Source organism: Oncorhynchus nerka, linkage group LG12, assembly GCF_034236695.1.
Source record: "Oncorhynchus nerka isolate Pitt River linkage group LG12, Oner_Uvic_2.0, whole genome shotgun sequence".
NCBI classification, from domain to species: domain Eukaryota; kingdom Metazoa; phylum Chordata; class Actinopteri; order Salmoniformes; family Salmonidae; genus Oncorhynchus; species Oncorhynchus nerka.
This window is the reverse complement of record NC_088407.1, coordinates 150,278-172,771: the sequence shown is the minus strand read 5'-3', so window position 1 is coordinate 172,771 and position 22,494 is coordinate 150,278. Positions and strand designations below refer to the sequence as shown.

The following is a 22,494-nucleotide window of genomic DNA, read 5'->3' as shown; positions in this document are numbered from 1 at the left end:
TTGCTAAATTGTAATTATTTTGCCACTATGGCCTATTTATTGCCTTACCTCCGTTATCCTACCTCATCTGCACACACTGCATAGACTTTTCTATTGTGTTATTGACTGTATGTTTGTTTCTGTGTAACTCTGTGTTGCTGTTTGTGTTGCATTGCTTTGCTTTATCTTGGCCAGGTCACATTTGTAAATGAGAACTTGTTGCCCCTGAACAAGGCGCCCTGGTAGGCCGTCATTGAAAATAACTGACTTGCCTCGTTAAATTAAAGTTAAATAAAATTTTTAAAAATAAAATCATTGCTCCTCCGATATCTCTACACCAAGTTCCCCACGTGTACACGCCTCTTCGATGGCATCAGGCCCCATCCCACTTCGAAAAAACGCCATCCGCTGGAGGGAGACAGCAGTACTTTGATCTGGCCAGCAGGGACCGCCAGGGCGCCATAAACACGGAGAGCGGAACTTCCGGGTTTATGCAAGTTGTCAACAGTTTGCTAAAGATAAATAAACATGTAGATAGTGTGAGAGCAGAACGCTACCCTTCTTTTTCCTGGAGAGAGAGACGGGTGGAGGGAGAGTAAAGACGGACAGACACCGCGGAAAGCAGAAGTAGCTAGTTAAAACTAGAATGTAGTTAGTTACTGTAGTTAGTTAACTCACACTTGTCCCAGGCCAGCTAACAGATAACTCCAGCCTGCTCTCCCTCTCCGCTTCTCCTCTACTGATGCCTGTCTCTGTCGGGGCTCCATGGAAGAGCTGCTAGTACAGGGCGGACCGGGACTGCAGCAGACTCTCCTCACCCTTTGCCCCATACCCTGATCCAAGTACGGTCCCTGCTCATCTCTCCGGTCCAACGGGATATTATAACCGTGGGGTGAGCCTGGAAACGGGAACTACGGCCGATAGAGCTAGCGGCGATTGGGCGAGGAGTATTTTTCCAACTCTTTCTACAATTTTTTTATAAAAGTCTGATTTTATAAAGTTGACATTTATTTATCGCAACATCCAACTGGTGAAGGTTATGCAGTGTGTCCGTTCGGCTGTGATGAGATGTCGTCATGTAAGTCATAGAGGCGACCATCAAACAAGGTACGTCGTCTTTCGCCTGAAACAAACTTTACCAAAAAGGAAAAACAATACCTAAAGAAAGTTGTGCATCTGAAGAGCTCTGTGAAGGGGGGGGGGGGGAGGGAGAGAAGGGATTGTAATTGAAATGGACGGAAATTGTTGATGGGTCAGGCTGTATAGAGGCTTCGTTGTACGTTATGACCGGTGACGTCACTGAGCGGAATTACATTCAAGCACGTAGCTGAGTGATTGTTGAACCGATAACAGTAGTACTTAGGGTTATAGCTGTCCTCTATGAAGACCTTAACAACGGTCCTACTGTAGGTATGATACACAGACTGGAGAGTTAGCTGGTCTAGTTATCATACACAGACTGGAGAGTTAACTGTTCTAGTTCTCATACACATACTGGAGAGTTAACTGGTCTAGTTATCATACACATACTGGAGAGTTAACTGGTCTAGTTATGATATAGACTGGAGAGTTAACTGGTCTAGTTATGATATAGACTGGAGAGTTAACTGGTCTAGTTATGATATAGACTGTAGAGTTAACAACTGGTCTAGTTATGATATAGACTGTAGAGTTAACTGGTCTAGTTATGATATAGACTGTAGAGTTAACTGGTCTAGTTATGATATAGACTGTAGAGTTAACTGGTCTAGTTATGATATAGACTGTAGAGTTAACTGGTCTAGTTATGATATAGACTGTAGAGTTAACTGGTCTAGTTATGATATAGACTGTAGAGTTACCAACTGGTCTAGTTATGATATAGACTGTAGAGTTACCAACTGGTCTAGTTATGATATAGACTGTAGAGTTAACTGGTCTAGTTATGATATAGACTGTAGAGTTAACAACTGTTCTAGTTATGATATAGACTGTCGCTCGAGCTTCCTGTTCTGGGTGAGTAATGGAGTGAGGTGCGCAAATATCACTTTTTTTTGCTTAAAATGCTATAAAATTACCACTGGCCTGATATTAATATTACCACTGGCCTGATATTAATATTAACACCGGCCTAATATTTAAATATTAACACCGGCCTGATATTTAAATATTAATATTAACACCGGCCTGATATTTAAATATTAATATTAACACCGGCCTGATATTTAAATATTAATATTAACACCGGCCTGATATTTAAATATTAATGTTAACACCGGCCTGATATTTAAATATTAATGTTAACACCGGCCTGATATTTAAATATTAATATTAACACCGGCCTGATATTTAAATATTAATGTTAACACCGGCCTGATATTTAAATATTAATATTAACACCGGCCTGATATTTAAATATTAATGTTAACACCGGCCTGATATTTAAATATTAATATTAACACCGGCCTGATATTTAAATATTAATGTTAACACCGGCCTGATATTTAAATATTAATATTAACACCTGCCTAATATTTAAATATTAATATTAACACCGGCCTGATATTAATATTAACACCGGCCTGATATTTAAATATTAATATTAACACCGGCCTGATATTAATATTAACACCGGCCTGATATTAATATTAACACCGGCCTGATATTAATATTAACACCGGCCTGATATTAATATTAACACCGGCCTGATATTAATATTAACACCGGCCTGATATTTAAATATTAATATTAACACCGGCCTGATATTTAAATATTAATATTAACACCTGCCTAATATTTAAATATTAATATTAACACCGGCCTGATATTAATATTAACACCGGCCTGATATTAATATTAACACCGGCCTGATATTAATATTAACACCGGCCTGATATTAATATTAACACCGGCCTGATATTAATATTAACACCGGCCTGATATTTAAATATTAATATTAACACCGGCCTGATATTTAAATATTAATATTAACACCGGCCTGATATTAATATTAACACCGGCCTGATATTAATATTAACACCGGCCTGATATTAATATTAACACCGGCCTGATATTAATATTAACACCGGCCTGATATTTAAATATTAATATTAACACCGGCCTGATATTTAAATATTAATATTAACACCGGCCTAATATTTAAATTAACTGGTCTAGCTATGATATAGACTGTAGAGTTAACAACTGTTCTAGTTATGATATAGACTGTCGCTCGAGCTTCCTGTTCTGGGTGAGTAATGGAGTGAGGTGCGCAAATATCACTTTTTTTTGCTTAAAATGCTATAAAATTACCACTGGCCTGATATTAATATTACCACTGGCCTGATATTAATATTAACACCGGCCTAATATTTAAATATTAACACCGGCCTGATATTTAAATATTAATATTAACACCAGCCTAATATTTAAATATTAATATTAACACCGGCCTGATATTTAAATATTAATATTAACACCGGCCTAATATTTAAATATTAACACCGGCCTGATATTTAAATATTAATATTAACACCGGCCTGATATTTAAATATTAATGTTAACACCGGCCTGATATTTAAATATTAATATTAACACCGGCCTGATATTTAAATATTAATATTAACACCGGCCTGATATTTAAATATTAATATTAACACCGGCCTGATATTTAAATATTAATGTTAACACCGGCCTAATATTTAAATATTAATGTTAACACCGGCCTGATATTTAAATATTAATGTTAACACCGGCCTGATATTTAAATATTAATATTAACACCGGCCTGATATTTAAATATTAATATTAACACCGGCCTGATATTTAAATATTAATGTTAACACCGGCCTGATATTTAAATATTAATGTTAACACCGGCCTGATATTTAAATATTAATGTTAACACCGGCCTGATATTTAAATATTAATGTTAACACCGGCCTGATATTTAAATATTAATATTAACACCGGCCTGATATTTAAATATTAATATTAACACCGGCCTGATATTTAAATATTAATATTAACACCGGCCTGATATTTAAATATTAATGTTAACACCGGCCTGATATTTAAATATTAATGTTAACACCGGCCTGATATTTAAATATTAATGTTAACACCGGCCTGATATTTAAATATTAATATTAACACCGGCCTGATATTTAAATATTAATATTAACACCGGCCTGATATTTAAATATTAATGTTAACACCGGCCTGATATTTAAATATTAATGTTAACACCGGCCTGATATTTAAATATTAATGTTAACACCGGCCTGATATTTAAATATTAATGTTAACACCGGCCTGATATTTAAATATTAATGTTAACACCGGCCTGATATTTAAATATTAATATTAACACCGGCCTAATATTTAAATATTAATATTAACACCGGCCTGATATTTAAATATTAATATTAACACCGGCCTGATATTTAAATATTAATATTAACACCGGCCTGATATTTAAATATTAATATTAACACCGGCCTGATATTAATATTAACACCGGCCTGATATTTAAATATTAATGTTAACACCGGCCTGATATTTAAATATTAATATTAACACCGGCCTGATATTTAAATATTAATATTAACACCGGCCTGATATTTAAATATTAATATTAACACCGGCCTGATATTTAAATATTAATGTTAACACCGGCCTGATATTTAAATATTAATGTTAACACCGGCCTGATATTTAAATATTAATGTTAACACCGGCCTGATATTTAAATATTAATATTAACACCGGCCTGATATTAATATTAACACCGGCCTGATATTTCAATGTTAACATTGGCCTGATATTTGTATATCAGAGAAGTAAAAGATCGGACCCATGTTGCTAGTAGCTGTTTCTCAACGTAAAGCGGAGCAACAACCAGCACCAAACACAGTCAACACCAGGTACAAGGCTGATGTATCTACAATGTTCCAGCAGTAGTGGCTATCATGAAAGTGCTAAATAAGTACATTCAATGAACCTTTTGCAGAACTTGAAATTGATGTGAAAGCCCAGGGAGTACAGGTTACAGACTTGGAAATGTCACCAACTGACATGGGCGATTGGGTTACTGGGCTGGAGAAGACTCAGGAGTCCCTCACCAACTGACATGGGTACTGGAGAAGACTCGGGAATCCCTCACCAACTGACATGGGTACTGGAGAAGACTCAGGAGTCCCTCACCAACTGACATGGGTACTGGAGAAGACTCAGGAGTCCCTCACCAACTGACATGGGTACTGGAGAAGACTCAGGAGTCCCTCACCAACTGACATGGGTACTGGAGAAGACTCGGGAATCCCTCACCAACTGACATGGGTACTGGAGAAGACTCGGGAATCCCTCACCAACTGACATGGGTACTGGAGAAGACTCAGGAATCCCTCACCAACAAGGACCGGGCTGCTACTACAGCTACTACAGCAAGGTAACCAAGGACTGGCCAGCTACTACAGCAAGGTAACCAAGGACTGGCCAGCTACTACAGCGAGGTAACCAAGGACCGGCCTGCTACTACAGCTACTACAGCAAGGTAACCAAGGACTGGCCAGCTACTACAGCTACTACAGCGAGGTAACCAAGGACCGGGCTGCTACTACAGCGAGGTAACCAAGGACCGGCCTGCTACTACAGCTACTACAGCGAGGTAACCAAGGACCGGCCAGCTACTACAGCAAGGTAACCAAGGACCGGCCAACTACTACAGCGAGGTAACCAAGGACTGGCCTGCTACTACAGCGAGGTGACCAAGGACCGGCCAGCTACTACAGCGAGGTGACCAAGGACCGGGCTGCTACTACAGCAAGGTGACCAAGGACCAGGCTGCTACTACAGCGAGGTGACCAAGGACCGGGCTGCTACTACAGCAAGGTGACCAAGGACCGGCCTGCTACTACAGCTACTACAGCTACTACAGCGAGGTAACCAAGGACCGGGCTGCTACTACAGCTACTACAGCTACTACAGCAAGGTGACCAAGGACCGGCCTGCTACTACAGCTACTACAGCAAGGTAACCAAGGACCGGGCTGCTACTACAGCTACTACAGCTACTACAGCAAGGTAACCAAGGACTGGCCAGCTACTACAGCTACTACAGCAAGGTAACCAAGGACCGGCCTGCTACTACAGCAAGGTGACCAAGGACCGGCCTGCTACTACAGCTACTACAGCGAGGTAACCAAGGACCGGGCTGCTACTACAGCAAGGTGACCAAGGACCGGGCTGCTACTACAGCTACTACAGCAAGGTGACCAAGGACCGGCCTGCTACTACAGCGAGGTAACCAAGGACCGGCCTGCTACTACAGCTACTACAGCGAGGTAACCAAGGACCGGGCTGCTACTACAGCTACTACAGCGAGGTAACCAAGGACTGGCCAGCTACTACAGCTACTACAGCGAGGTAACCAAGGACCGGGCTGCTACTACAGCAAGGTAAACAAGGACCGGCCTGCTACTACAGCTACTACAGCAAGGTAACCAAGGACCGGCCAGCTACTACAGCTACTACAGCAAGGTAACCAAGGACCGGCCTGCTACTACAGCAAGGTGACCAAGGACCGGCCTGCTACTACAGCTACTACAGGTAACGAGGGCTAACAGCAAGGTGACCGGGGGCTGCTACAGCTACTACAGCAAGGTGACCAAGGACCGGGCTGCTACTACAGCTACTACAGCGAGGTAACCAAGGACCGGCCTGCTACTACAGCTACTACAGCGAGGTGACCAAGGACCGGCCTGCTACTACAGCGAGGTAACCAAGGACCGGGCTGCTACTACAGCTACTACAGCGAGGTAACCAAGGACTGGCCAGCTACTACAGCAAGGTAACCAAGGACCGGCCTGCTACTACAGCAAGGTGACGAAGGACCGGCCAGCTACTACAGCTACTACAGCGAGGTAACCAAGGACCGGCCAGCTACTACAGCTACTACAGCAAGGTAACCAAGGACCGGCCTGCTACTACAGCAAGGTGACCAAGGACCGGCCAGCTACTACAGCTACTACAGCGAGGTGACCAAGGACCGGGCTGCTACTACAGCGAGGTAACCAAGGACCGGCCTGCTACTACAGCTACTACAGCGAGGTAACCAAGGACTGGCCAGCTACTACAGCTACTACAGCAAGGTAACCAAGGACCGGCCTGCTACTACAGCAAGGTGACCAAGGACCGGCCTGCTACTACAGCTACTACAGCGAGGTAACCAAGGACCGGGCTGCTACTACAGCAAGGTGACCAAGGACCGGCCTGCTACTACAGCTACTACAGCGAGGTAACCAAGGACCGGGCTGCTACTACAGCAAGGTGACCAAGGACCGGCCTGCTACTACAGCTACTACAGCAAGGTGACCAAGGACCGGGCTGCTACTACAGCTACTACAGCAAGGTGACCAAGGACCGGCCTGCTACTACAGCTACTACAGCAAGGTAACCAAGGACCGGGCTGCTACTACAGCAAGGTGACCAAGGACCGGGCTGCTACTACAGCGAGGTGACCAAGGACCGGGCTGCTACTACAGCGACGTAACCAAGGACCGGCCTGCTACTACAGCAAGGTAACCAAGGACCGGCCAGCTACTACAGCTACTACAGCAAGGTGACCAAGGACCGGCCTGCTACTACAGCTACTACAGCGAGGTGACCAAGGACCGGCCTGCTACTACAGCAAGGTGACCAAGGACCGGGCTGCTACTACAGCGAGGTGACCAAGGACCGGGCTGCTACTACAGCGAGGTGACCAAGGACTGGGCTGCTACTACAGCGAGGTGACCAAGGATCGGGCTGCTACTACAGCTACTACAGCGAGGTGACCAAGGACTGGGCTGCTACTACAGCGAGGTGACCAAGGACCGGGCTGCTACTACAGCGAGGTGACCAAGGACCGGCCAGCTACTACAGCTACTACAGCGAGGTAACCAAGGACCGGGCTGCTACTACAGCGAGGTAACCAAGGACCGGCCAGCTACTACAGCTACTACAGCGAGGTGACCAAGGACCGGGCTGCTACTACAGCGAGGTGACCAAGGACCGGGCTGCTACTACAGCGAGGTGACCAAGGACCGGCCTGCTACTACAGCTACTACAGCGAGGTGACCAGCTGGCCAGCTACTACAGCAAGGTGACCAAGGACTGGCCAGCTACTACAGCAAGGTGACCAAGGACCGGCCAGCTACTACAGCTACTACAGCAAGGTGACCAAGGACTGGGCTGCTACTACAGCTACTACAGCGAGGTGACCAAGGACCGGGCTGCTACTACAGCGAGGTAACCAAGGACCGGCCAGCTACTACAGCGAGGTGACCAAGGACCGGGCTGCTACTACAGCTACTACAGCAAGGTGACCAAGGACCGGGCTGCTACTACAGCTACTACAGCGAGGTGACCAAGGACCGGGCTGCTACTACAGCTACTACAGCGAGGTGACCAAGGACCGGGCTGCTACTACAGCGAGGTAACCAAGGACCGGCCAGCTACTACAGCGAGGTGACCAAGGACCGGGCTGCTACTACAGCGAGGTGACCAAGGACCGGGCTGCTACTACAGCTACTACAGCAAGGTGACCAAGGACCGGTCAGCTACTACAGCTACTACAGCAAGGTGACCAAGGACTGGGCTGCTACTACAGCGAGGTGACCAAGGACCGGTCAGCTACTACAGCAAGGTGACCAAGGACCGGCCAGCTACTACAGCAAGGTGACCAAGGACCGGTCAGCTACTACAGCTACTACAGCGAGGTAACCAAGGACCGGCCTGCTACTACAGCAAGGTGACCAAGGACCGGTCAGCTACTACAGCAAGGTGACCAAGGACTGGGCTGCTACTACAGCTACTACAGCGAGGTGACCAAGGACTGGCCAGCTACTACAGCAAGGTGACCAAGGACCGGCCAGCTACTACAGCGAGGTGACCAAGGACTGGGCTGCTACTACAGCGAGGTGACCAAGGACCGGCCAGGTACTACAGCTACTACAGCAAGGTGACCAAGGACCGGCCAGCTACTACAGCTACTACAGCAAGGTGACCAAGGACCGGGCTGCTACTACAGCAAGGTGACCAAGGACTGGGCTGCTACTACAGCAAGGTGACCAAGGACTGGGCTGCTACTACAGCGAGGTGACCAAGGACTGGGCTGCTACTACAGCAAGGTGACCAAGGACCGGCCTGCTACTACAGCGAGGTGACCAAGGACTGGGCTGCTACTACAGCTACTACAGCGAGGTGACCAAGGACTGGGCTGCTACTACAGCTACTACAGCGAGGTGACCAAGGACCGGCCAGTTACTACAGCAAGGTGACCAAGGACTGGGCTGCATTCTATGAGCTGTACAACAAGGGGGTGAGATTCGCGCTGCGTTTTCCCGTAACGCTGAAAGTCTTCCTTAACGGAGTAGAGTTCACTTTCAACTCAGCAAAAGATGAGAAAAGATTTATCCTTCCCTCAACTTAGCACAAGAAGGTAGAGGAGTGAGTCTAGAACTGACAGTGAAATAGCCATATGAATGTAACCAAGTATGACTTTACTAGGACCGGTCAGCTACTACAGCTACTACAGCGAAGTAACCAAGGACCGGTCAGCTACTACAGCTACTACAGCGAAGTAACCAAGGACCGGCCTGCTACTACTTAATCCCTGAGTCTAGAACTGACAGTGAAATAGCCATATGAATGTAACTCAAGTATGACTTTACTAGGGAACATCTGGGAGCATTTCAGAGAAACTCATCTTCTTTATTTTTACTAATCATGGTTCTTGGGCCTGTTGTTTTGTTAAACACCTATCCAGGTATCAGATTGTTATATGATGTGATGTGATTAGTTGACACCTATCCAGGTATCAGATTGTTATATGATGTGATGTGATTAGTTGACACCTATCCAGGTATCAGATTGTCATATGATGTGATTAGTTGACACCTATCCAGGTATCAGATTGTTATGTGATGTGATTAGTTGACACCTATCCAGGTATCAGATTGTCATATGATGTGATGTGATTAGTTGACACCTATCCAGGTATCAGATTGTTATATGATGTGATGTGATTAGTTGACACCTATCCAGGTATCAGATTGTTATATGATGTGATGAGTTGACACCTATCCAGGTGTGTGAGATCTGGTGTTTGTCATGAAGCAGAAATACCACCTGTTTCTTCTAAGTCATAATTATTTAGTAATGTTGGTAAACTGGTTTATATCTGTCAGTGCTACACACACACACACACACACACTATACACACACTCACACACACACACACACACACACACTATACACACACACACACACACACTATATACACACACACACACACACACACACACTATATACACACACACACACACACACTATATACACACACACACACACACACTATATACACACACACACACACACACACATATACACACACACACACATACACACACACACACACACACACTATACACACACACACACACACACACACTATATACACACACACACACACACACACTATATACACACACACACACACACACACTATATACACACACACACACACACTATATACACACACACACTATATACACACAGACACATACACACACACACACACATACACACACACACACATACACACACACACACAGACACAGCTAGCCCAGTGTTGTGCAATAGCTACTCCCTGCCACTCCCTCTGTGGTTGACTGCTGTACCCTACCACTGTCAGTTAACAGTAACCCTCTGTGGTTGACTGCTGTACCCTACCACTGTCAGTTAACAGTAACCCTCTGTGGTTGACTGCTGTACCCTACCACTGTCAGTTAACAGTAACCCTCTGTGGTTGACTGCTGTACCCTACCACTGTCAGTTAACAGTAACCTTAACCCCCCACTTATCAAAACACACACACACACACTAACCCTGCTGGCACATCCATCTCTCACTGTGTGTCTCTGTCTCTGTGTGTTTAGATGAGTGGAGGGAAGAAGAGGAGTGGCTTCCAGATTACCAGTGTGACGTCAGACTACACTCAGAGCTCCGGGGAAGCCCCACCCCCTGCCCAGGCCTCTAGCCAATCAAATCCCTCCCCTCCGTCCTCCAGCCAATCCACTGCTTCCTCCCAGCCTGGCCCCTTCCACCAGCAGGGAAGCACCTCCCAGCCGACGACTCCCCTCTCGCTGAGGAAATGCAACTCCCAAGATGCCACGGGACAGGGATCCAGGTTCCGTGTCGTCCGATTGGGCCAGGGCCACGGAGAACCCTATCACCGGGGGCGATGGACCTGCACCGACTTCCTGGAACGAGAGGAAGGGTTGGGGCTTAGACGGGTGATTGACAGCATGAGACACGCCCACTCTCTGGAGTCGCTTGAGGGGATTGGTCTAGAGAGGGGAGGGGCTGCAGGCGGGCTGCTGGGGAACGTGCGTGCGCTCAGGACGGGACACCTTGTGCACTCTCAGGGTACCTCCCACTTGCTGGCCCAGCCAATAGGGTCAGATGGGGAGAGGTTTGGAGGGCTGAAGCCCCTCCTCCTCCACAGCGGCCCGTCCTCCCCCACACACCTGGACAGACTCCACTTACGATTGGTCAACTCCACGCCCCCTCCACCCAGCCCCCGCCCACGGAACATCCCCCCTCCTCTACGCCTGGATGTGGACGCTACCGGGAGGGTGAGAACACACACACACACACACACACACACACACACGCAGAGGTGTTTTGAAGGCGTTCACTGTTTCTTCTTCTCTCTCTCTCTCCCCCTGTCTAGTCCCTGTTGAGAGTGTCTAATTCCCAGCCCAGCTCCCCCCTACAGGATAGAGATGGTGTGTTCCCACCCAGTTTGACACCCATCCAGACTCCTTCGGGCTGGTCCATGTTCGGCTCCGGGGGGGGCTTCCATCTGCCGGGGGATGACAGGTATGGTGGTGTGTGTGGGTTAGATCCCCCTCCAGTATTTGACCTCAGTCATGTTTCTGTTGGGTGGGAGAGCTGTGTTTCTTTATTCTAAAGAGAGAGATAATCAGCATACTCCGAGCGAGTGGGCAGCTGAGAATGTTGTCATTGGCTGAGGCACTGAGTGGGTGGGGTTTGGAAGTGAGGTTGTGCCTGTGTGAGCCAATGAGAGTGCAGTACAGTGTGGTGTGTGGGAGAGGCAGAATGGTCCCTCATGAGAATCTAAATCCACAGACAAAGCCTGCTCTCATCTGTGTTCAACTAGCTGGCTGGGGCTGGGTTAGAGTTGCGTCTCTGTCTCTGTGGGGTTAGGGTAGCTGGCTGGGGCTGGTTTAGAGTTGGGTCTCTGGCTCTGTGGGGGTTAGGGTAGCTGGCAGGGTTAGAGTTGGGTCTCTGGCTCTGTGGGGTTAGGGTAGCTGGCTGGGTTAGAGTTGAGTCTCTGGCTCTGTGGGGTTAGGGTAGCTAACTAGGTTAGAGTTGCGTCTCTGGCTCTGTGGGGTTAGGGTAGCTGGCTGGGGCTGGTTTAGAGTTGGGTCTCTGGCTCTGTGGGGTTAGGGTAGCTGGCTGGGGCTGGGTTAGAGTTGGGTCTCTGGCTCTGTGGGGTTAGGGTAGCTGGCTGGGTTAGAGTTGGGTCTCTGGCTCTGTGGTGTTAGGGTAGCTGGCTGGGTTAGAGTTGGGTCTCTGGCTCTTTGGGGTTAGGGTAGCTGGCTGGGGCTGGTTTAGAGTTGGGTCTCTGGCTCTTTGGGGTTAGGGTAGCTGGCTGGGGCTGGTTTAGAGTTGGGTCTCTGGCTCTGTGGGGTTAGGGTAGCTGGCTGGGGCTGGGTTAGAGTTGGGTCTCTGGCTCTGTGGGGTTAGGGTAGCTGGCTGGGTTAGAGTTGGGTCTCTGGCTCTGTGGGGTTAGGGTAGCTAACTGGGTTAGAGTTGCGTCTCTGGCTCTGTGGGGTTAGGGTAGCTGGCTGGGGCTGGTTTAGAGTTGGGTCTCTGGCTCTGTGGGGTTAGGGTAGCTGGCTGGGTTAGAGTTGGGTCTGGTTCTGTGGTGTTAGGGTAGCTGGCTGGGGCTGGTTTAGAGTTGGGTCTCTGGCTCTGTGGTGTTAGGGTAGCTGGCTGGGGCTGGGTTAGAGTTGGGTCTCTGGCTCTGTGGGGTTAGGGTAGCTGGCTGGTTTAGAGTTGGGTCTCTGGCTCTGTGGGGTTAGGGTAGCTGGCTGGGTTAGAGTTGGGTCTGGTTCTGTGGGGTTAGGGTAGCTGGCTGGGGCTGGGTTAGAGTTGGGTCTCTGGCTCTGTGGGGTTAGGGTAGCTGGCTGGGTTAGAGTTGGGTCTCTGGCTCTGTGGGGTTAGGGTAGCTAACTGGGTTAGAGTTGCGTCTCTGGCTCTGTGGGGTTAGGGTAGCTGGCTGGGGCTGGTTTAGAGTTGGGTCTCTGGCTCTGTGGGGTTAGGGTAGCTGGCTGGGTTAGAGTTGGGTCTGGTTCTGTGGTGTTAGGGTAGCTGGCTGGGGCTGGTTTAGAGTTGGGTCTCTGGCTCTGTGGTGTTAGGGTAGCTGGCTGGGGCTGGGTTAGAGTTGGGTCTCTGGCTCTGTGGGGTTAGGGTAGCTGGCTGGTTTAGAGTTGGGTCTCTGGCTCTGTGGGGTTAGGGTAGCTGGCTGGGTTAGAGTTGGGTCTGGTTCTGTGGTGTTAGGGTAGCTGGCTGGGGCTGGTTTAGAGTTGGGTCTCTGGCTCTGTGGTGTTAGGGTAGCTGGCTGGGGCTGGGTTAGAGTTGGGTCTCTGGCTCTGTGGGGTTAGGGTAGCTGGCTGGGTTAGAGTTGGGTCTCTGGCTCTGTGGGGTTAGGGTAGCTGGCTGGGTTAGAGTTGAGTCTCTGGCTCTGTGGGGTTAGGGTAGCTAACTAGGTTAGAGTTGCGTCTCTGGCTCTGTGGGGTTAGGGTAGCTGGCTGGGGCTGGTTCAGAGTTGGGTCTCTGGCTCTGTGGGGTTAGGGTAGCTGGCTGGGGCTGGTTTAGAGTTGGGTCTCTGGCTCTGTGGGGTTAGGGTAGCTGGCTGGGTTAGAGTTGGGTCTGGTTCTGTGGTGTTAGGGTAGCTGGCTGGGGCTGGTTTAGAGTTGGGTCTCTGGCTCTGTGGTGTTAGGGTAGCTGGCTGGGGCTGGGTTAGAGTTGGGTCTCTGGCTCTGTGGGGTTAGGGTAGCTGGCTGGTTTAGAGTTGGGTCTCTGGCTCTGTGGGGTTAGGGTAGCTGGCTGGGTTAGAGTTGGGTCTGGTTCTGTGGGGTTAGGGTAGCTGGCTGGGGCTGGGTTAGAGTTGGGTCTCTGGCTCTGTGGGGTTAGGGTAGCTGGCTGGGTTAGAGTTGGGTCTCTGGCTCTGTGGGGTTAGGGTAGCTAACTGGGTTAGAGTTGCGTCTCTGGCTCTGTGGGGTTAGGGTAGCTGGCTGGGGCTGGTTTAGAGTTGGGTCTCTGGCTCTGTGGGGTTAGGGTAGCTGGCTGGGGCTGGGTTAGAGTTGGGTCTCTGGCTCTGTGGGGTTAGGGTAGCTGGCTGGGTTAGAGTTGGGTCTCTGGCTCTTTGGGGTTAGGGTAGCTGGCTGGGGCTGGTTTAGAGTTGGGTCTCTGGCTCTTTGGGGTTAGGGTAGCTGGCTGGGGCTGGGTTAGAGTTGGGTCTCTGGCTCTGTGGGGTTAGGGGTTAGGGTAGCTGGCTGGGGCTGGTTTAGAGTTGGGTCTCTGGCTCTTTGGGGTTAGGGTAGCTGGCTGGGGCTGGTTTAGAGTTGGGTCTCTGGCTCTTTGGGGTTAGGGTAGCTGGCTGGGGCTGGGTTAGAGTTGGGTCTCTGGCTCTGTGGGGTTAGGGTAGCTGGCTGGGTTAGAGTTGGGTCTCTGGCTCTGTGGTGTTAGGGTAGCTGGCTGGGTTAGAGTTGGGTCTCTGGCTCTTTGGGGTTAGGGTAGCTGGCTGGGGCTGGTTTAGAGTTGGGTCTCTGGCTCTTTGGGGTTAGGGTAGCTGGCTGGGGCTGGGTTAGAGTTGGGTCTCTGGCTCTGTGGGGTTAGGGGTTAGGGTAGCTGGCTGGGGCTGGTTTAGAGTTGGGTCTCTGGCTCTTTGGGGTTAGGGTAGCTGGCTGGGGCTGGGTTAGAGTTGGGTCTCTGGCCCTATGGGGTTAGGGTAGCTAGCTGGAGCTAGTTTAGAGTTGGGTCTCTGGCTCTGTGAGCACACACTTCCCTCGCCTTGACAGGAGACTCCGCCATGCGGAAAGTAAAGTGATGATTTACCAATGAGACGTGTGGATAGAATCAGGAAGTAATCTGCATAATCTAAATCCACAGACAAAGCCTGCTCTCATCTGGGATCAACTGGATGGCTGGGGCTGGGTTAGAGTTGGGTCTCTGGTTCTGTGGGGTTAGGGGTTAGGGTAGCATGCTGGGTTAGAGTTGGGTCTCTGGTTCTGTGGGGTTAGGGTAGCTGGCTGGGTTAGAGTTGGGTCTCTGGCTCTATGGGGTTAGGGTAGCTGGCTGGGGCTGGGTTAGAGTTGGGTCTCTGGCTCTGTGGGGTTAGGGTAGCTGGCTGGGGCTGGGTTAGAGTTGGGTCTCTGGTTCTGTGGGGTTAGGGTAGCTGGCTGGGGCTGGGTTAGAGTTGGGTCTCTGGTTCTGTGGGGTTAGGGTAGCTGGCTGGGGCTGGGTTAGAGTTGGGTCTCTGGTTCTGTGGGGTTAGGGTAGCTGGCTGGGTTAGAGGTGGGTCTCATCTGGCTCTGTGGGGTTAGGGTAGCTGGCTGGGTTAGAGTTGGGTCTCTGGCTCTGTGGGGTTAGGGTAGCTGGCTGGGTTAGAGTTGGGTCTCTGGCTCTGTGGGGTTAGGGTAGCTGGCTGGGGCTGGGTTAGAGTTGGGTCTCTGGCTCTGTGGGGTTAGGGTAGCTGGCTGGGTTAGAGTTGGGTCTCTGGTTCTGTGCGGTTAGGGTAGCTGGCTGGGTTAGAGTTGGGTCTCTGGCTCTGTGGGGTTAGGGTAGCTGGCTGGGTTAGAGTTGGGTCTCTGGTTCTGTGGGGTTAGGGTAGCTGGCTGGGTTAGAGTTGGGTCTCTGGCTCTGTGGGGTTAGGGTAGCTGGCTGGGGCTGGGTTAGAGTTGGGTCTCTGGTTCTGTGGGGTTAGGGGTTAGGGTAGCTGGCTGGGTTAGAGTTGGGTCTCTGGTTCTGTGGGGTTAGGGTAGCTGGCTGGGTTAGAATTGGGTCTCTGGCTCTGTGGGGTTAGGGTAGCTGGCTGGGTTAGAAGTGGGTCTCTGGCTCTGTGGGGTTAGGGTAGCTGGCTGGGTTAGAGTTTGGTCTCTGGCTCTGTCGGGTTAGGGGTTAGGGTAGCTGGCTGGGTTAGAGTTTGGTCTCTGGCTCTGTCGGGTTAGGGGTTAGGGTAGCTGGCTGGGTTAGAAGTGGGTTTGTGGCTCTGTGCGGTTAGGGTAGCTGACTGGGGCTGGGTTAGAAGTGGGTCTCTGGCTAAGAGCGTCTGCTAAATGACTTAAATGTAAATGTGGCTCTGTGGGGTTAGTGGTTAGGGTAGCTGGCTGGGTCTCTGACTCTGTGCCTCTGTGCTGTGTGATCTAACAAAGACTGTGAAGGCACCCTGGTCTATGTACTATGTAGGGAACAGGGTGCCATTTTAGATTGTGTTTTTGCTGCAGTGGAATATGTTTGAGGTGTTTGATTTAGGAATAGGCATTAACGTGAACCATGTGCCACCACATGACACTGAACCTAGACACACGTCAACATATTCTGACTGGTTTATTTTATTCTCTTTGCAGTGGGTCGAGCAGCAGCATGATCGCAATAGACAACAAGATAGAGCAGGCAATGGTAGGTCTCTGTTGTGTAGTAACCTTATTATGATATCTAGTCTGTTGTGTAATAACCTTATTGTGATATCTAGTCTGTTGTGTAGTAACCTTATTGTGATATCTAGTTCTCTGTTGTGTAGTAACCTTATTGTGATATCTAGTCTGTTGTGTAGTAACCTTATTGTGATATCTAGTCTGTTGTGTAATAACCTTATTGTGATATCTAGTCTGTTGTGTAGTAACCTTATTGTGATATCTAGGTCTCTGTTGTGTAGTAACCTTATTGTGATATCTAGTCTGTTGTGTAGTAACCTTATTGTGATATCTAGTCTGTTGTGTAATAACCTTATATCCACGTCTAGATGAGGGGGAGGAGACAGGTTAAAGGAGGATTTTGAGACAATTGAGACATGGATTGGGTGCCGTTCAGAGGGTGAATGAGCAAGACTAAATATGTAAGTGCCTTTGAACGGGGTAGGATAGAAGGTGCACCGGTTTGTGTCAAGAACTGCAATGCTTCTGGGTTTTTAACACTCAACCGTTTCCTGTGTGTATCAATGGTCCACCACCCAAAGGACATCCAGCCAACTGGACAACAGTGGGAAGTGTTGGAGTCAACATGGGGCCAGCTTCCCTGTGGAAGTGTTGGAGTCAACATGGGGCCAGCTTCCCTGTGGAAGCATTGGAGTCAACATGGGGCCAGCTTCCCTGTGGAAGTATTGGAGTCAACATGGGGCCAGCTTCCCTGTGGAAGCATTGGAGTCAACATGGGGCCAGCTTCCCTGTGGAAGCGTTGGAGTCAACATGGGGCCAGCTTCCCTGTGGAAGCATTGGCGTCAACATGGGGCCAGCTTCCCTGTGGAAGCATTGGAGTCAACATGGGGCCAGCTTCCCTGTGGAAGCGTTGGAGTCAACATGGGGCCAGCTTCCCTGTGGAAGTGTTGGAGTCAACATGGGGCCAGCTTCCCTGTGGAAGTATTGGAGTCAACATGGGGCCAGCATCCCTGTGGAAGCATTGGAGTCAACATGGGGCCAGCTTCCCTGTGGAAGCATTGGAGTCAACATGGGGCCAGCTTCCCTGTGGAAGCGTTGGAGTCAACATGGGGTCAGCTTCCCCGTGGAAGTATTGGAGTCAACATGGGGTCAGCTTCCCCGTGGAAGTATTGGAGTCAACATGGGGTCAGCTTCCCCGTGGAAGTATTGGAGTCAACATGGGGCCAGCTTCCCCGTGGAAGTATTGGAGTCAACATGGGGCCAGCTTCCCTGTGGAAGTATTGGAGTCAACATGGGGCCAGCTTCCCTGTGGAAGTATTGGAGTCAACATGGGGCCAGCTTCCCTGTGGAAGCGTTGGAGTCAACATGGGGCCAGCTTCCCTGTGGAAGTGTTGGAGTCAACATGGGGCCAGCTTCCCTGTGGAAGCATTGGAGTCAACATGGGGCCAGCTTCCCTGTGGAACGATTTCGACACCTTGTAGATTCCGACGCAAACTGCCCGGGAGGTACCATGCTCACCCCCTCCAGTGGTTTTGGAACGATCAACCTTATCAACCAATCACAGTACATGATCCAATTTGTAAGTCGCTCTGGATAAGAGCGTCTGCTAAATGACTTAAATGTTAAATGTAATGATACAAGAAGCAACACTTAGCTAGCATGAAGAAGCTAATTTACAGTGGCGCTCACTTCGAACAAGCTAAAGGTACTGATCAACAGACTAGGATGGCGATATTACAGTGTGTTCTATATCTCTAGTTAAATATTGACACAGTATATTGGGATATATTGATAGTTATATATTGATACAGTATATTGTTATATAGTGATAGTTATATATTGATACAGTATATTGTTCTATATCTCTAGTTAAATAGTGATACAGTATATTGTTATATATTGATACAGTATATTGTTATATAGTGATAGTTATATATTGATACAGTATATTGTTATATAGTGATACAGTATATTGTTATATAGTGATAGTTATATATTGATACAGTATATTGTTATATAGTGATACAGTATATTGTTATATAGTGATTGTTATATATTGAAACAGTATATTGTTATATAGTGATAGTTATATATTGATACAGTATATTGTTATATATTGATAGTTATATATTGATACAGTATATTGTTATATATTGATACAGTATATTGTTATATAGTGATAGTTATATATTGATACAGTATATTGTTATATATTGATAGTTATATATTGATACAGTATATTGTTATATATTGATAGTTATATATTGATACAGTATATTGTTATATAGTGATACAGTATATTGTTATATAGTGATTGTTATATATTGTGATATCTACTGAGTGTACAAAACATTAGGAACACCCTTCCTCAGGACAGCCTCAATTCGCCGGTCATGTTGACTCTACAAGGTGTTGCAATCTGTCCCCAGGGATGCTGGCCCATGTTGACTCTACAAGGTGTTGCAATCTTTCCCCAGGGATGCTGGCCCATGTTGACTCTACAAGGTGTTGCAATCTTTCCCCAGGGATGCTGGCCCATGTTGACTCTACAAGGTGTTGCAATCTGTCCCCAGGGATGCTGGCCCATGTTGACTCTACAAGGTGTTGCAATCTTTCCCCAGGGATGCTGGCCCATGTTGACTCTACAAGGTGTTGCAATCTTTCCCCGGGGATGCTGGCCCATGTTGACTCTACAAGGTGTTGCAATCTTTCCCCGGGGATGCTGGCCCATGTTGACTCTACAAGGTGTTGCAATCTGTCCCCAGGGATGCTGGCCCATGTTGACTCTACAAGGTGTTGCAATCTTTCCCCAGGGATGCTGGCCCATGTTGACTCTACAAGGTGTTGCAATCTGTCCCCAGGGATGCTGGCCCATGTTGACTCTACAAGGTGTTGCAATCTTTCCCCAGGGATGCTGGCCCATGTTGACTCTACAAGGTGTTGCAATCTTTCCCCAGGGATGCTGGCCCATGTTGACTCTACAAGGTGTTGCAATCTGTCCCCAGGGATGCTGGCCCATGTTGACTCTACAAGGTGTTGCAATCTTTCCCCAGGGATGCTGGCCCATGTTGACTCTACAAGGTGTTGCAATCTTTCCCCAGGGATGCTGGCCCATGTTGACTCTACAAGGTGTTGCAATCTTTCCCCAGGGATGCTGGCCCATGTTGACTCTACAAGGTGTTGCAATCTGTCCCCAGGGATGCTGGCCCATGTTGACTCTACAAGGTGTTGCAATCTTTCCCCAGGGATGCTGGCCCATGTTGACTCTACAAGGTGTTGCAATCTTTCCCCAGGGATGCTGGCCCATGTTGACTCTACAAGGTGTTGCAATCTTTCCCCAGGGATGCTGGCCCATGTTGACTCTACAAGGTGTTGCAATCTTTCCCCAGGGATGCTGGCCCATGTTGACTCCAATACTTCCCACAGTTGTGTTAAATTGGCTGGATGTCCTTTTGGTGGTGGACCATTCTTGACACACGCGGGAAATTGTTGAGCGTGGAAAAACCCAGAAGCATTGTAGTTCTTGACAGCATTGCGGTCCTTGACACAAACCAGTGCGCCTGGCACCTACTACCACACCCCGTTCAAAGGCACTTAAATCGTTCCTCTTGCTCATACACAATCCATGTCTCAAGGCTTAAAAATCCTTCTTTAACCTGTCTCCTCCCCTGAAGTGGATTTCACAAGTGACATGAAGAAGGATCATAGGATTCACCTGGTCAGTCTGTCATGGTGTTCTTAATATTTGTCCACTCAGGACCTTGTAAAGACCCACCTGATGCTGGCGGTCAGAGAGGAAGTGGAGTTGCTATGGGAACAGATTAAAGAACTATCAGAAAGGAACGCCCAGCTGGAGAGAGAGAACTATATCCTGAGAACTCTGAGAGACTGACAACAGCAACAGCCATGTTACTACGCTCCTGCAGTGGTCCTTCCAGAATACACACAGCATTACTGATTCTCTCTAACTGCAGAAAACAAGAATAAATAACTTACTAAAAACCTGCCTGACTACTCACAACTCTCTCTCACACACACACACAGCGTTGTCAGGGGTAACCAGCTGAGCTGGGTCAGAATGTGGATCGGAGCGCTAAGAGGATGGGAAGGAAAGGATCAAACAGTCAGGGATCAGCACCTCTATATACACCACCTCTACATACACCACCTCCTATATAAACACCTCTACATACACCACCTCCTCTATAAACACCTCTACATACACCACCTCCTATATAAACACCTCTACATACACCACCTCTACATACACCACCTCCTATATAAACACCTCTATATACACCACCTCTATATACACCACCTCTATATACACCACCTCCTCTATACACCACCTCTACATACACCACCTCTATATACACCACCTCCTCTATAAGCACCTCTATATACACCACCTCTACATACACCACCTCTATATACACCACCTCCTCTATAAGCACCTCTATATACACCACCTCCTCTATAAGCACCTCTATATACACCACCTCTATATACACCACCTCTACATACACCACCTCCTCTATAAACACCTCTACATACACCACCTCCTATATAAACACCTCTATATACACCACCTCCTCTATAAACACCTCTATATACACCACCTCTACATACACCTCCTCTATAAACATCTCTACATACACCACCTCTATATAAACACCTCTATATACACCACCTCCTCTATAAGAGGATGGGAAGGAAAGGATCAAACAGTCAGGGATCAGCACCTCTACATACACCACCTCCTCTATAAGCACCTCTATATACACCACCTCCTCTATAAGCACCTCTATATACACCACCTCCTCTATAAGCACCTCTATATACACCACCTCCTCTATAAGCACCTCTATATACACCACCTCCTCTATAAGCACCTCTATATACACCACCTCCTCTATAAGCACCTCTACATACACCACCTCCTCTATAAGCACCTCTATATACACCACCTCCTCTATAAACACCTCTATATACACCACCTCTACATACACCACCTCCTATATAAACACCTCTACATACACCACCTCCTCTATAAGCACCTCTATATACACCACCTCCTCTATAAACACCTCTACATACACCACCTCCTCTATAAGCACCTCTACATACACCACCTCCTCTATAAACACCTCTATATACACCACCTCTACATACACCACCTCCTCTATAAGCACCTCTACATACACCACCTCCTCTATAAGCACCTCTACATACACCACCTCCTATATAAACACCTCTATATACACCACCTCCTCTATAAGCACCTCTATATACACCACCTCCTCTATAAGCACCTCTATATACACCACCTCTACATACACCACCTCCTCTATAAGCACCTCTATATACACCACCTCTACATACACCACCTCCTCTATAAGCACCTCTATATACACCACCTCTACATACACCACCTCCTCTATAAGCACCTCTATATACACCACCTCCTCTATAAGCACCTCTACATACACCACCTCCTCTATAAGCACCTCTATATACACCTCTATATACACCACCTCTACATACACCACCTCCTATATAAACACCTCTACATACACCACCTCCTCTATAAGCACCTCTATATACACCACCTCCTCTATAAGCACCTCTATATACACCACCTCTACATACACCACCTCCTCTATAAGCACCTCTATATACACCACCTCCTCTATAAGCACCTCTATATACACCACCTCTACATACACCACCTCCTCTATAAGCACCTCTATATACACCACCTCCTCTATAAGCACCTCTACATACACCACCTCCTCTATAAGCACCTC

At 47.9% G+C, this 22,494-nt stretch overlaps 1 protein-coding gene across 2 annotated transcripts; it reads left to right on the top strand.

The window, feature by feature from the left end:
• Positions 1-445: 445 nt before the first annotated feature.
• LOC115127873 (TSC22 domain family protein 1-like) lies at positions 446-20,691 on the top strand. 2 transcript variants are annotated; one of them, XM_065025094.1, is made up of 5 exons: positions 451-1,086; positions 10,937-11,635; positions 11,734-11,882; positions 16,661-16,712; positions 20,445-20,691. In XM_065025094.1, the coding sequence occupies exons 2-5, from the start codon at positions 10,937-10,939 to the stop codon at positions 20,577-20,579; spliced, it is 1,035 nt and encodes a 344-aa protein (XP_064881166.1). In that variant the 5' UTR covers positions 451-1,086; the 3' UTR covers positions 20,580-20,691. The 2 variants fall into 2 exon arrangements, with proteins under 2 accessions (XP_064881167.1, XP_064881166.1); XM_065025095.1 differs by lacking the exon at positions 16,661-16,712 and having other exon boundaries at positions 446-1,086; positions 20,445-20,537.
• Positions 20,692-22,494: the final 1,803 nt, after the last annotated feature.